We start from the raw sequence: 16,848 nt of genomic DNA on the forward strand, positions 1-16,848 counted from the left end.
CTCAGCTGATTCACACATTAAGCATCTACTCGGCCCGTGCCAATTTCTTTTCTTTAGATTTTCCCAGGACAGATTTTTATTGTGGAACACCAGCCACGAGAAGTATATTAATTTGGGAGAGCATCCTGATTTCCAGAAGACTGGAGGATACTTAGGACTAGAGTGCATGGTCTTTAGTTCAATCAGATCTGTATAAATATCCTTTACACATACCTGTAAATTTGCTTTTGGCACCTTCCAGATTAGATAATCTTCTGACTTGAACCGATGAAAACCGCAGCTTCTCAGCCCATCCCTGACAGTGTTCCAAAGCCTTTCCAGAGACTCTGACATGCCTAGATCAATGGCCTCTTTCCAAAGAGGAAGAGGGCCTTGCCATACTGCTATGAGTTTATCCCACGTAAAAAAACCTTTTCTATGGAAGAAGATTAGAAGCCTATCAGGGATGGTTATGCTCTCTCGCCCACTCAAAATAGGGTCTATTCCAATGAGGATTCTGTTGCCTGATTGTAAGCTCCATTTCAGATTCTTTAGAAAGTATTGCTCAATTTTGCAAAAGCTAAGCCATATAGCTGACCCATATGTGGCTCCGATCCTTCCTAATCTGAACCAGTATTCCATGTCTTTGCCTTTCATATATTTCTTTTTTATAGTTGCGCTCCACAGTCCTTCCCCGAATATTCCTCTCCACAGTGATTTGCATAGGAGTGCTTTCCCAAAAGCCCTCAAATCCAATAAACCCCATCCTCCTGAGTCCTTTGGCAAAGAGATCTTGTCCATTTTAGTAAGATGATATTTTCTCTGTTCTGATTTGCCACCCCATATGAAATTTGCTGTTATCTTGTTCATTTTTTGGATGATACTTGCAGGGAGAAAAAAAATGTGTGCCCAATATATAGCCAGTTGCATTAATATTGCTTAAGTTAGAACAATTCTTCCTGCCAAGGATAGACACTTGTATTCCCAAGCAGATATCTTTTTGTAGTACCTATCTATTAACCATTGCCAGTCCATTTTAGAGTAACCCTTGGCTTTTAGTTGAAAACCCAGATATTTTAATCCGTCCTTGATAGACCTCATCTCTACTCCAAACAACACAGAAATCCATTCCACTGTTTCCATATTGACGTCATTGTGGAAAAGGATGGATTTTGCCTTGTTTATTTGTAAGCCAGTAGTGCTTTGAAACCTATTCAGAATGTTATTGAGACACATCCACGAGACCCTGCAAAGCATTGCAAAAATAAGCACATCATCGACAAATAAGTTGTGCAAGATGTAGTTGTTCCTGCTGATCTTAACAGGCCTGCACCTGTTTTCAGAGATTGCCTTATTTATATGAAGGCTTAGAGAGTTCATTGCCAGGATAAACAGAAGAGGAGAAAAGGGACATCCTTGACGAAGCCCCCTTTCTGCTTGAAAAAATGGAGAAGGAATCCCATTTATGATGACAACATAGTTCACATTCTCAACACATGCCATGATCCAGCTTATGGAATTAGATTTCAGGCCGATCTTTGCTAGTAAACATCTAATGAACCCCAATCTAAGCAGTCATATGCTTTTTGTAAATCAATTTTCAGAATGGCAGCTTCTGATTTTTTTGAGAGCATAGTAAAAAGGCTTTCCTGAGTATTAGCGACGACATCCAATATATTCCTTCCCTTTAAAAAAGCATGCTGATCCTTTGTTAGAAAACAGGCTAATGTCGCTTTGATCCTTTCAGCAATAATTTTTGTGATGATTTTGAAAGTTATATTGCATAAGGAAATCGGCCTAAAATCTTGAAAGGAGTCCGCTTCCACTTTTTTTGGGGTAAGTGCTATCTGAGTGGAAGATGTGATCTGATGTATGCTGCCTGAGATTCTTGTTGCTTCAACCATCCTCAGCAAATCTTGTTTGATGATATCAAAGAAGTGAATAAAGAATTCTATTGTCCAGCCATCCGGGCCAGGACATTTATCCTTTTTAAAAGCCTTCATTACTCCTAGAAGTTCTTCCTCTGTTATGGGCTGAAACAGACTTTCATTTTTTCCATCATCAAACATTTGTGGGGTCAGATCAATACCCCACAGGATATCCTGAAACCTGCACTCATCCCTTCTTTTGTATTGGTTTTTAAAATGTCTCACAGCTTCCTTTGAGATATCCTGTTGTGAGAAGAGAAAACCCCCCTGACCATCACTTATTTTCCATATGGAATTTCTCTCACGCCTGGAATTTGCATACTTGTGGAAGAATTTCGTGTTCCTGTCACCTTCCTTGAGCCAGATTGCCCTGCTCTTGAGTCTCCAATGGGCTTCTTCCTGCTTCAGAAGATATTGCTTTTTCCTTTCAAGCTCTTTTATGCGACATCTCATGCTAAAAGGAAGTGAGTTGGCATCCATAGCCTTGGATATACTGTCCAGTTCTCTCTGAGTTTCATGGAGAGCCAATTTGTCCAACTGTCTTTTTTTAAATTGCCATTCTTTGACCACCTTTTTCATAGCGGACAACTTGTCTCTAAAGGTCATAAACGGGGGTAACATGTCTTTTTTAAAGTGCATTTATGCTTAGACTCATGGAGTTTTGTGGTAGTTTACGATTACATACATAAATATATCATCTATAAAATTGGGAGAAAAATAGAAATCCCAAGTAATCAAATTACTGTATCTAGTTAATAATCAAAGAAGAATTCTAAAAACATTTTCGCAGTCCTCTTCGCACTTAAGGGTAAAATTTCAAAAATATAAAATTAAAAGAATAAAATACAACACTAGTAACACCCTGAAAAATGTCATCTTTGAAGGCTATGTAACAAAGTGAGTTATACATGTAATGCATGCATCAACAGAGCTACAAACTCTTTATGTCGCATGCCTTTATTGAGTGGTTTTCTTTGCCTAATCACATAGGAAAATTTCCAAGGGTTTTGATATTTGTGGTGAAAATAGGGTTTACTTTAATCTAACTAAATGTGGTGTAGTACTCCTTTGCACATAATTATTATTTTTAGATTTTAATATTTTGTTGAAATGAATATGTCTCACATTTGAGAAGAATACCTTTAAATATGCTACATTAAAGAAGAATATCACTGACAAAACCATGAGTTGTTAAAATTTTAAGCCCACAAATAACCATTGGCTATTTTAGCTTCATTTTATAATGTGGTGTAGTACTCCTCTGCACATAATTATAATTTTTAGATTTTAATATTTTGTTGCAATGAATATGTCTCACATTCGAGAAGAATACCTTTAAATAGGCTACATTAAAGAAGAATACCATTACATTGTTTAGATAGTCTTCGGCAAAATCACATAACCAATCTTTTGTCGACGCGTTTCGAACCAGCCAGTGTGGTTCATCGTCAGGACAAGTTGAAGAACCAATATGGCTTAGCTGATTAAATAGAGTGTGCAGAGATTCCAACGGCTATATTGCTAACGGCTAATTTTGACCTAATGATCTAAGTCAAACCATTAATTTAATTATTAACATTCCTATAAATAGCTAAAACAGGTAAATAAAGGAATTCATTTGTTCATTTAAATAAATGTATAAGAATACCCAAAAATTAAAATTCATTTGATAATAATATAATATCCATATTTATTATGGTCATTATATCTCGTATAATAGTTCATATTTACCAAATAATCTATAATTATTATTATTCTAATACTATTTAAATGGTATTAAATTACTATTACTCTTAGAATTTAGTTACCTTAGGTAATTTCGTGTTTATACAATTATTTAATGGTCCAATGGTAAGTTAGACTTTCTCTACATGTTCTTTAAAATATCTCATTATTATTTATTATTTAAAATAATAACTTATTATTTAAATAATAATTTAGGGTTAAATTAATAATACTAAATAATTATTTTAAATAATAAAAATATAATATATTATTTTAATTTTATCATTATTAATTATTATTATTCTAATATTATTTAAATGGTATTAAATTACCAATTACTCTTAGGTAATTGTGTGTTTATATAATTATTTAATGGTCCAATGGTAAGATAGACCATCTCTTATTTGTTCTTTAAAATATATCTTTATTATTTATTATTTAATTATAATGGTCATTCGAAATTAAAATAATAAGATATATACAATAATATATGATTATTAAATAATCTATATTTACTTAATAATTTATAATTCCACTATTATTAAAACCAAACCAATAGTGTTCATGTTAAATCAATATTATTCTAGGAGTATAACTAATATTATTGTTATATCATATATTTATTCATAATACTTTCTTAATTTGGTAAACTAGATCTCATCTTATAATTAAATTAATAATTTATATTCATTAAATAATCAATATTTATTCAATAGTCTGTTATTCCAATAAATTTATGACATTAGGTCAATATATTATTACTTATAAGGTATAAAAGGGTTTTTTAGACATTAGTTAAAGGTATAGTAGAATTAAATATAAGCATAACTAACTGAAATTATGGAAACAAAAAATCTAATCTAATTATAATATACCCAATAGTATCATAAACGGGATACAGTAATAAGCTCGAAAAAACTTAATAATAAATCAAACATTCCAGAATATTAGGACTAATCCGCCAAAAACGAAACTTAAGGAGGGGAAGACAGAAACCCTAAGACCTAACAAAGGGGGAAAGAGGAGGCTAGGAAGACAAGGCTGGGACCCAGCAGCTGCTAATCTTCCAGCCATCATCCCTATTAAGATTGTTCGGCCTTTTCTCAATCTCCAGGGCCTCTCTAAATTTACGATGGTGAAACTGCGCAACTTTGGCAATGACTTGCGCCTCCTCTATACATACATGATGCATAGTCTTCCCCGCATGCTCAGCAAGGGCTGAGGACTTGATCCTACCATTTCTCAAGTCAGCCGAATGCTCGCTAATCCGTTGATTGATAGAGCGACCAGTCTCACCAATATAAGGGGTCCCACAGGAACAGGGAATGACATAGACGCCCTTCATGTCCTTAGGGTCAATCGGGTCTTTCACCGACCTGAGGGAGCCACGGATAGTGTTGAGAGGTCTAAAAGTTGCGGGCACATCGTACTTCTTCAGAATCCTCGCAATCCTGTCCGTGGTCCCTTGGATGTAAGGAAGGTTCACACCCATGATATGATCTTTAGGAACCCTTCGGATTGAAGGCTCCTTCTTGGCCCTGAGGAAGGCTTTTTGACCGAGTTGTCTATTGTAACCATTCTTCTCAAAGACATCTAAGAGATGAGCCTTTTCCGTTTCCAGGCTCTCCTCATCCGAAATTCTAACAGCACGGGTGGCAAGCGTGCTAAGAACCCCTAACTTCTGAGTGGGGAAATGATGCGAAGAAGCATGCAAGCATTGCTCAGTATGCGTCTTCTTTCTAAACACCTGATGAGAAAAGGAACCATCCACCTTCTTAGAGATGAGAACATCCAAGAACGGAAGACAACCATTATCTTCTTTTTCCATCGTGAATTTAATGGCGGCGGATTGGTTATTGAGGTGACTAAAGAAACGATACAGCTCGTCCTAATATTCTGGAATGTTTGATTTATTATTAAGTTTTTTCGAGCTTATTACTGTATCCCGTTTATGATACTATTGGGTATATTATAATTAGATTAGATTTTTTGTTTCCATAATTTCAGTTAGTTATGCTTATATTTAATTCTACTATACCTTTAACTAATGTCTAAAAAACCCTTTTATACCTTATAAGTAATAATATATTGACCTAATGTCATAAATTTATTGGAATAACAGACTATTGAATAAATATTGATTATTTAATGAATATAAATTATTAATTTAATTATAAGATGAGATCTAGTTTACCAAATTAAGAAAGTATTATGAATAAATATATGATATAACAATAATATTAGTTATACTCCTAGAATAATATTGATTTAACATGAACACTATTTGTTTGGTTTTAATAATAGTGGAATTATAAATTATTAAGTAAATATAGATTATTTAATAATCATATATTATTGTATATATCTTATTATTTTAATTTCGAATGACCATTATAATTAAATAATAAATAATAAAGATATATTTTAAAGAACAAATAAGAGATGGTCTATCTTACCATTGGACCATTAAATAATTATATAAACAGACAATTACCTAAGAGTAATTGGTAATTTAATACCATTTAAATAATATTAGAATAATAATAATTAATAATGATAAAATTAAAATAATATATTATATTTTTATTATTTAAAATAATTATTTAGTATTATTAATTTAACCCTAAATTATTATTTAAATAATAAGTTATTATTTTAAATAATAAATAATAATGAGATATTTTAAAGAACATATAGAGAAAGTCTAACTTACCATTGGACCATTAAATAATTGTATAAACACGAAATTACCTAAGGTAACTAAATTCTAAGAGTAATAGTAATTTAATACCATTTAAATAGTATTAGAATAATAATAATTATAGATTATTTGGTAAATATGAACTATTATACGAGATATAATGACCATAATAAATATGGATATTATATTATTATCAAATGAATTTTAATTTTTGGGTATTCTTATACATTTATTTAAATGAACAAATGAATTCCTTTATTTACCTGTTTTAGCTATTTATAGGAATGTTAATAATTAAATTAATGGTTTGACTTAGATCATTAGGTCAAAATTAGCCGTTAGCAATATAGCCGTTGGAATCTCTGCACACTCTATTTAATCAGCTAAGCCGGATTGGTTCTTCAACTTGTCCTGACGATGACGATGAACCACACTGGCTGGTTCGAAACGCGTCGACAAAAGATTGGTTATGTGATTTTGCCGAAGACTATTTAAAGAATACCATTGACAAATCCACGATTTGTTAAAACTTTAAGCCCACAAATAACCATTGACTATTTTACCTTCATTTTATTTTAATTATTATTATTATTGGGTCGAGCGCTCTATAACCTAGATGTTAAATGTTTAAAATTTAACAAATTTAATCTAATGTCAATGTCGGTGCAGTATAGAGGTAGATGGGTAGGCGTAAATGTTTAACATTTAACATTTATATTTTAGCTTAAATAAAAAATAATAAAAGGTTAAAAGTAATAACATTTAACAAATTTAATCTAATGTCAGCGTCATATAGAGGTAGATGTGTAGGCGTAAATGGGTAACATTTAACATTCATATTTTGGGTTGAATAAAAAATAATAAAAGATTAAAAGTAATATAGAGCTGATCTGATGGAAATGTTGTAGTGCAAACGTTTAATGCTCCGCTAAATTAATAATAAAAAGTTAAAAGTAATAAAAATAATAGAATTCAATTTTTTATATTGCAATTTTGTTTTGCGCCCTTCCAACTCAAATTAATTTATTATATTGCAATTTTGTTTTGCAGATCCCTTCCAACTCAAATTAATTTTTTTATATAGCAATTTTGTTTTATAGAGCCCTTCCAACTCAAAATTAGTAATGATTGATAGACAAATCATCCTATAGTCTTGCTTTGGCATCTTGCTCAGAAGAATTGCATAAATGGGTGGTAACCACTAGTAAGTCTACACATAAATAATGGTGGGAATGGTGGGAAGTGTTTACCGAGGCAGAGCAATGTTTGAATCATGTTTTTGATGGTGGAAATGGATTCAACACCATCCAAAACTTCTGGGACAAAAATCTCTATAGTGTTTAAATCATGTTTTTGATGGTGGAAATGGATTGAGCACTATTGAAAACTTTTGGGGCACCCAAAACCTTGAAGTTTAACAGCTATAAGCTGGATTTACGAAAATCCCTGCAGGATTTTATCAAAATCTTACTGGAATTTCCATTATTTTCAAGGCAAAAAAACACTATAGTTAGACTACAACTATATTTTTTACATCTTATTCCTATTCATTTTTATGCAAAGACTTGCTTAAATTATGGTCGGAAGTAATTGATAGTAGATATGTTATTTACTTGAGTATAAGTTATTTTCAGGTATCTTATTTTATGGTAACCACGACTATATTTTTTTTACATCTTATTCCTATCCATTTTTATGCAAAGACTTGCTTAAATTATGGTAGGAAGTAATTGATGGCAGAAATGTTATTTACTTGAGTATAAGTTATTTTCAAGTATCTTATTTTATGGTGGGAAGTAATTGATAGTAGATATGTTATTTACTTGAGTATAAGTTATTTTCAAGTATTTTATTTTTGGATGGTTTTCGCTTAAGGATAAAAAGCCACTACACAAATATCTAAAAATCATGAATGAATATTGCAACCATATCCATAAATTATGGCATAAAATATGTAAGGAAGTTATCCACATGGCATTATATTGTGCAAAGGCTACCTTCAAGTTATGGTCCAATCAAATGTTTGAAAATTAGTTTTTTAATAATATTTAAAAATAAATATTTAATTTTCAAAGTTAAACATTATAATTTGCATTGGTCAATGCTAAAGTAATAGTGATCAACAAACAAATAGATTGTTAGAGTCGTGCCTTGGCAAAGACTAATAATGATTACATAACCATATTTAAATTTAATTAATAAGCACATAAAAACTTAATACTTACAATAAACTTACAATATAACAAGTTTCTTAACTATGGATATCCACTCCCACTTTACCATGGATATTATTAACTTGTAAATAGGTTTTGTTACAATACCATGGACCAATACCATGTCTTATTGATACCACATGTAGAAAAACCATAACTCATTTCACAATAAAAAATTAAAATGTAAAATATTTTAGACATTACATATAGCATTCACTAGATGGAGTGAAAATTCTCCATCATATGGAGAGAGAGAGAGAGAGTTGGAAGGGGGGGAGGAGGGAAGAAGAAAGATAGAGAGAGATAGAGAGGGAGAGAGGAGAGGAGGGAAGAAGAAAGATATAGAGAGATAGAGAGGGAGAGAGGAGAGGAGGGAAGACATATAGAAGGAGAGGATAGAGAGAGGCGTAGAGATGGAGGGGGGAGAGAGAGAAGGAGAGATGGACAAAGATAGTGATAGAGTTGGAGGGTAGAGAGAGAGAATGAGAGATGGACAAAGATAGTGATAGAGTTGGAGGGTAGAGAGAGAGATAGCGAGAGAGACAGAGGGAGGTGGGAGAGAAAGGGAGAGAGAGGACTTGAGAGAGAAGGAGAGAGGGAGGAAGGCAGAGATAGAGTGGGAGGGAGGGAGGAGGAGAGAGGAAATAACAAAGATATACATACATAGAGGTGGAGAGAGAGAGAAAGAGAGTTGGATGACATAGAGGGAGAGAAGGATGGGGGAGAGAGAGAGAGGAAGTGGGAGAGAAAGGGAGAGAGAGGACTTGAGAGAGAGGAGATATGGAGGGAGAAAGAGATGGATTTTGAGGGGGAGAGAAAGGGAGGAAAGAAGAAATACATAAAAAGAGAAAGGTGGAGAGAGAGAGGGTGACAAGGGAGATATGGAGAGAGGGAGGGAGAGAGAGAGAGAGTAGAGGGAGAGAGAGAGAGAGAGAGAGAGAGAGAGTAGAGTGGGAGGGAAGAGAGAGAGGGAGAGATAAATCCAGCTTAGATATGGTTTGTGTGTATATAAAAACCAACTTAGATCCATCTTAAACACGAATATTTTCACTTTAAAAGAGGTTTGTGTCTCAAGAGATTTGATCCCTCTCAACACTTATAGATCAAGGATTAAGATGGATTTAGGCTAGTTTATCTATTTTTATTGCGCCTAAAAACACTCTATAGCCAAGTATGGGGGTAGATATCAATGTCATGTTTAACATTTAACATTTAATATTTTTAATCTAATGTCGGCCCTATTTAAAAATCAATTTAATTATTATTATGTATAAACACAATATAAATTTAAAATATAAAGAGGTTTACGAACACTCAAAAAAGAGGTATGGTAAATAAAAAAACCTATTTTTATACTTACTCCAGAGATATGGTAAATAAATAAAAATATAACTAAACTAGAGGTATGGTAAATAAATAAAACCTCCTTTTATATTTACTCCATAAACCTCTTTATATGTATGAAAACTAAAAAAAAAACCTATGGGCCAAATGCCACGGGACAAATTATTATTAATACCATAGGCCAAATATCATATTTATAAAAGAGATATGGGAAATAAATAAATATAAAAGATGTATAAAGAGGTATGGTAGATAAATAAAAATATATCAAATAAGATCATAAATCAACATCTAATTATATATCAAGCCTATGGGCCAAATACCATGGTAAATAAAAATATAAATAAACTAGATGTATGGTAAATAAATAAAACCTCTTTTTATATTTACTCTATAAACCTCTTTATACTTACGAACACTACAAAAAGAGGCTTTATTTAGGTGAAGCCTATGGGCCAAATTATTATTAACACTGTGCAAAAAAGTTTTTATTAACTCTAATATTAATATTAAAAGATTAATATTATTATTATTAAATCTAATATTCACATTAATATATTATAATATTAACATTATTAAAAGAAATAACTTATATTAATATTCATATTATTAAAAAAATAACTTTGGATTAATACAATATTAAATTTGTTATATAATATATATTAATATATCATGACATATATTAATTCTAGATATATATGGGAGAGAAGAACAAAGACATAGAGTGATAAAGGTTGAGAGATAGGGGAAGTGACAAGGGAGAGATGGAGATAAATTGAAGGAGAGGGCAGAGGAGGAATGGAGAGAGAGAGAGGGAGAGTGAGAGAGGTAGAGAAGGGTAAGAGAGGGAGAGGGAGACACAAAGATGGACATCGGAAGAGAAAGGAGAGAAGGAGGGAGATAGTGATAGGATTGGAGGGCAGAGAGAGAGAGATGAGGGAAGAGAGAGGGAGGTAAGAGAGAAAGGGAGAGCGAGGAAGGATGAGAGAGAGGATTTGAGAGAGGGAAATAGAAAGGGAGGGATAGAGAGATGGAGTTGGAGGGGGTGAGAGGGAGGGAAGAAGAAAAACATAGGGAGTGAGAAGTGGAGAGAGAGGAGTGACAAGGGAAAGATGGAGAGAGAGTGTATGTTTAGTGGTGAGATAAAAAAACAAAGAAGGAGAGATGCAGAGAAGGGGGGAGAGAAGGAGAGAGGGAGGGATATAGTAACATAGTTGGAGAGAGAGAGAGAGAATGATGGGTGAAGAGAGAGGGTTGGAGAGAAAGGAGAGAGAGAGAGAGATGGAGATGGGGGAAGAGAGAGGATTGGAGGGCAAAGAGAGAGAGAGTGTGTGTGTGTGATGGGGGAAGAGAGAGGGAGGTAGGAGAGAAAGGGAAAGAGAGGAAGGACAAGAGACAAGACTTGAGAGAGAGGAGGAGAGTGATGGGGGAAGAGAGGGAATTGGAGGCCAGAGAGAGAGAGATGGGGGAAGAGAGGGGATTGGAGGGCAAAGAGAGAGAGAGAGAGAGAGAGAGAGAGAGAGAGAGAGATGGGGGAAGAGAGAGGGAGGTAGGGGAGAAAGGGAGAGAGAGGACTTGAGAGAGAAGAGGAGTGAGGGAGGGAGAGAGGAAGAGAGGAGGAGGGGTAGAGAGATGGAGTTGGAGGGGGGGAGAGGGAGAGAAGAAGAAAGACATAGAGAGTGAGAAGTGGAGAGAGAGAGGGAGTGACAAGGGAGAGATAGAGAGAGAGTGTGTATGTTTGGGGTGAGATAAGGAGACAAAGGAGACGAGATGAAGAGAATGGGGGAGAGAAGGAGAAAGGAGAGAGGGAGGGATATAGTAACAGAGATGGAGGGTGAAGAGAGAGAGAGGAAGGAAGAGAAAGAGGATGTGAGAGAATGGAGAGAGGGAGGTAAGAAGAAAGAAATAGAGTGAGAGGGTTGGAGAGAAAGAGAGGGAGTGATAAGGAAGATGGAGAGAGAGGGAGAGAGGACAACATGGGGGAAGAGAGATAGAAGCGGGGGAGAGGGAGAGAAGGGGGAGATAGAGAGGAGGGAGGGATATATGGATAGATTGGAGAAAGAGAGTGTGTGTTTTGGGGGTGATATAGAGAGACAAAGGGAGATAGAAATATAGTTGGAAGGTGAAGAGAGGGAAGAAGAGAGAGATGGAGAGAGGGAGAGAGAGACAAAGAGATTGATAGATATGGAGTGAGAGAGCGTGTGTGTTTGGGGGGTGAGATAGAAAGACAAAGAAGGAGAGATGGAGGGAGATATAGACATAGATGGAGAGGGAGAGAGAGAAGAAGATTTCTTACACTAAATGCATTGATTTCAGGTGATTTTTAATCCTATTTAATTGCTTGCACTAAATGCATTGATTTCAATGTAAATGATTTCTAATCCTATTTAATTTCTTACACTAAATACATTAATTTAAATATAAATAGTGATTTACTAAAACAAGAACAATGTTTTTCGCTAAGTCTGCTTCTTTTGCCAACTAAAGATCGTCACTAATGGTGCACTGTTTGTCAAATTCGAATCTCATTTCATAGACTTGGCCTAGCCCTTAGCATGAAGCAGCTAACTCTCACTGCAAAGTTACTCACAATCAACGAGCTTCCCCTGGTTCTCGCTAATCAGTCTGCTGCTTCGCGTTACACAGTGCTCTGTGTTTTGTATAACCATTTACGGTCATTTCAGTAATTTGAAATTAGATTCTAACAAGATGTTCCAAGCTCATGTAATGGCTACACAGAAACTTAACTCAGAATATGAGCAATGGATCCCCGCATAGGGTATAACTCCCTAGTCGCTGATTGGTTTCGCCTGCATTAACTCCATATCTCCTTCCGTAAAACTATAGTCTGGAATTATCATATCACGAAATATGTATTCCTGTCCATGTGAGACGGGTTTTGCTATTTGCAATGACACGACATTTAATGAACCGGAGAGAGATCGATGATAATGGGTTATTTTGTTGGCCCAATGTTTCTTCTTGAGGGCAGAATGGCCACTGTTAGTCGTCCTAAATCCCAATCAATTGCCCACAGTCACTCTCTCAACCATTGTAAATACCATAATTTGAAAGAAGCACTTCAGATATTGCAGATTGCAGATGATTGGGTGGACTCTTCTACTTATGTTTCGCTCTTGCAGGGTTGCATTCGCAAGAAATCGTTACCCTATGGCAAACTGGTCCATGCCCACTTCAACCAGGCTGGATTTACAGCTGGTATACTCTTGGACAACACGCTTATCAACATGTATTTCAAGTGTGGGAGTTTGGTGGATGCTCGTAGAGTTTTCGACCAAATGGCCGAACGGAATGTGTGTTCATGGACTCTCATGATTGCAGGTTACGCAAAGCATGGATTTACTGAAGAAGCATTGGTACTCTTCCACCGAATGCAGCGAGCAGGCATTCAACCCAATCAGTTCACCTTCGCCAGTGTTCTCCCAGCATATGCCACCTTGGGATCTCTGGAAGAGGCCGTAAGAATCCACGAAGAAATAATAAGAAATGGGTTTGTGTCTGATGTGTTTGTGGCGAATGCTCTGGTAGGTATGTATGCAAAATGCGGGAGAATAGAGACTGCACGCGATATGTTTGACAAAATTCCGGAACCAAATATGGTCTCCTGGACAACGATGATTGTAGGATATGTACAGACAGGGTGTCTTAATGAGGCTCTGCAGCTCTTTCGAAATATGCCTGAAAGAAATTTGTTTACCTGTACAGCGATGATTACAGGATATGCACAGAATGGGTTTGTGGATGAGGCCTTCAAACTATTCAAAGAAATACCTCAACCAGATGTGGTTTCGTGGAATGTTATGATTGCGGGATTTGTACAGAGTGGACATGGCCAGGAAGCCCTAGAGATTTTTCAGCATATGCAATTGTCAGGTGCCGAACCAAACCCGAAAACCTTTTCCAGTATTCTCTCAGCGTGTGCCAACTTGGCAAGCCTGGAACAAGGTATGGAGATCCATGAAAGAATAATTAGAAGTGGATTTCAGTGCAATATTACTGTGTTGAATGCCCTGATAGACATGTATGCAAAATGTGGATCTGTGCAGAACGCCCACGAGATATTCAAGAAAATGCATCAACGAGACGTCGTTTCCTGGACAACACTGATTGCGGGATGCATGCAGAATGGATCGGGTGAGTATGCTCTGAAGCTCTTTCTGCTGATGTATTTGGCTGGTGTGATGCCAGACTCAACAACTTTCACCACTATACTTCCAGCGTGTGCTTACTTGGGAGCTCTGGAACAGGGTATGGAGATTCATGAAAACGTTATAAGAAGTGGATATCTGTTTGATCCTGTAGTAGAGAATGCCCTGATAGACATGTATGCAAAATGCGGAAGCATACAAAAAGCACGTGACGTATTTGACAAAATGCGTTGGCAAGATGTTGTGTCTTGGACAGCGATGATTTCAGGATATGCACAGAATGGATGGGGTGAGGAGGCTCTGAAACTTTTCGCCCAGATGCAAGCGGCAGGTATGAAGCCAAACTCAAAAACCTTTTCCAGTGTTCTTTCAGCATGTGCTAACTTTGCAGCTCTGGAACAGGGTATGGAGGTCCATGGAAAAATTATGAAATGTGGTTTTCAGTCTGATGTTCCTGTTGGGAACACCCTCATAGATATGTATGCAAAATGTGGGAGTATACCAGAGGCTCGTGAATTATTTGACACAATGCAGCAGCGTGATGCTGTCTCTTGGACAGCCATGATTGCAGGTTATGCTATGCATGGCTGTGGTGATGAGGCCATCAAACTCTTTGAACAAATGAAACACTCTGGCTTGAGCCTAGACCATGTCACTTTTGTTTGTGTTTTGTCTGCTTGTTGCCATGCAGGTCTAGTGCAAGAGGGCTATCAATACTTCAATTGCATGAGCAATTGCTATAACATCACACCTTCGATGGAGCACTATAGCTGCATGGTTGACATTCTTGGCCGTGCTGGGCATTTCGATGAAGCTGAAGACTTCATCAACAGAATGCCAATAAAACCTGATGCGACTGTGTGGAGTAGTTTGCTTGGTGCCTGCAGAATACATAACAACATACAACTAGGAGAATATGTGGCAGGACGCATTTTTGAGTTGGATCCTAAAAATGCTGCACCTTATGTGCTTCTCTCAAACATCTTTGCTGCAGCTGGCAAGTGGGGTGGCATTGAAAAGGTACGAAAAATGATGAAAGACAGAGGCATAGAAAAGACACCTGGTTGCAGCTGGATTGAGATAAATAACCAAATGCACGCTTTTATTACAGGACATGGGTTGCACCAAGAATAGTAGAAATCTACATAAAATTCAGAGATACAGTCTGGGGAATTCATGTTGAACTGGCAGGTCAGATTTCATTCTGAGGCCTGTTCTCGATATCATGGCGGAGGAGACAGAACACAATTTTTTCATGGTGAGAGGTTGATGTTTAGATTTCTAGCAGTTAAATACATTCAAATAATTTTCAAGATATCAAGGGCCCTTCAGGATGTGGTGTTTTCAACTTTACAGCCAAATTTACTGACCAAGATTGTTGCATGAGTAATTGTTGCGAGTGATGCAAATCCTTAAAATATTGTTTCAAATATGGATGGTGTTCATCTGGACCTTTCTGGTGATGCTAGGTTGAAATGAAATGAAATTTATATTAGTGTCCACTGAAGACGAAATATGTTAATGGGACGGAAGATTAGATCAGCCATGAGAAACCCGTACAAACACAGGGGAAGGTTCAAGATGCCGTGCCTAAGACAAACAATAAGATAACTAAAGTGAAATGAAAATGAATAAACTAATAACTGTAAATGAAACATGATGTCAAAACCTGGGCCTACAAGAAGGTTATCCCAGGAGAGCAAACTGTAGAGCAAGCTTTGTTGCTGGGGCATTTGATTTACCTTGTACTATTAAGTATGAAGTGAGATGGAGCCTTGAAGAAGTGAGACTAGCTTTCAAATAGATAGAATCCGCCATCATGAAAGAGCATACTGTATTTGCAAACATAACCAGAAGTGATATTATGTATTATGATGTTAATAGATTACAGCTAAGCAATTCTGATGCGATAGGTGTACTTTTGTGTAATTTATTCCAAGATGGTGGCAAAGATTGTAGCAAACAAGCTGGCTCGCTGCATGACAAGGTTCTCTCTGAAAATTAAGCCATATTTTTCCTTTGCAGGAAAATTCTAGTTAGTGGGGTTTTTCTAGTTGAAACTCTCAAATTTAGCTGGATACAACAAAGTACCCTCCATGTTCTTAGAGCTTGAAATTTTGAATGGAGAAAGCTCACAGTAGACTCGAGTGGGTTTTTCTGTTGGTGTTCTTGAGAATCAGAGAAATGCAATTAGTATAATCTTGTTTGGTTTGTGGCTCTGTTGAGATCTACAGATGTAGCTATTTTTATTAACGAGACTCCATCAAATTTCCTTCCCAGTTACTGAGGGATCTGACAAGGTTGCCCTTTGTCTTTATCTGTGTATTGTTGTAGTTGAACACTTGTCTAATATGATTATTTAGCTAGAAAAGTGTATTGTTTCGAAGGGTTAGTAGTATTACCCATGAGATTACTTTTAGTCAGCAACTATTTGACTACACAATTCTTATTTGTAGGGCTGATATGGAAAAAGCAAGTGCTTGAATTCAAGCCCTTAAAATTTTCTATGAAGCTTTAGAGTGAAGGTGAATTCCAATAAGTCAAAACTAGTGACTGTCCATCTGAACTCTTTGCATGTTGATCTCACTGTTGGCTTCCTTCGGTCTTAGAGGGTTGAAGAGAATGTAATCTTTAAGTATCTAGGAGTCCCTCTTTACATATGGTCTATAAACTCTGAAACCTAAGCTCCCTTCCATAAAGCATCTAAAAAATAATGGATGCCTGGCTATCTATACTTTTGAATTTGGCAGGATAAGTCTCCATGTTAAATTCCAGCTTATTACATGTTC

The 16,848-nt window shown here is 35.9% G+C and overlaps 1 protein-coding gene across 2 annotated transcripts; it reads left to right on the forward strand.

The window, feature by feature from the left end:
* Positions 1-12,363: 12,363 nt before the first annotated feature.
* On the forward strand, positions 12,364-15,412 carry LOC149259467 (pentatricopeptide repeat-containing protein At5g27110-like). Of its 2 annotated transcripts, XM_089418300.1 has the most exons (2): positions 12,364-14,390; positions 14,462-14,755. In XM_089418300.1, exons 1-2 carry the CDS (start codon positions 12,836-12,838, stop codon positions 14,506-14,508), a joined length of 1,602 nt encoding a protein of 533 aa, XP_089274426.1. In that variant the 5' UTR covers positions 12,364-12,835; the 3' UTR covers positions 14,509-14,755. The 2 variants fall into 2 exon arrangements, with proteins under 2 accessions (XP_089274426.1, XP_089274421.1); XM_089418295.1 differs by having other exon boundaries at positions 12,364-15,412.
* Positions 15,413-16,848: the final 1,436 nt, after the last annotated feature.

Source organism: Pinus tabuliformis, chromosome 6 (assembly GCF_031772625.1).
Source record: "Pinus tabuliformis cultivar Carrire ecotype Pingquan chromosome 6, CPIR1, whole genome shotgun sequence".
Classification (NCBI taxonomy): domain Eukaryota; kingdom Viridiplantae; phylum Streptophyta; class Pinopsida; order Pinales; family Pinaceae; genus Pinus; species Pinus tabuliformis.

Excerpts from the sequence above, each read along its gene's own strand:
- LOC149259467 (XM_089418295.1), top strand. The coding sequence starts at position 12,836 with ATGATAATGGGTTATTTTGTTGGCCCAATGTTTCTTCTTGAGGGCAGA.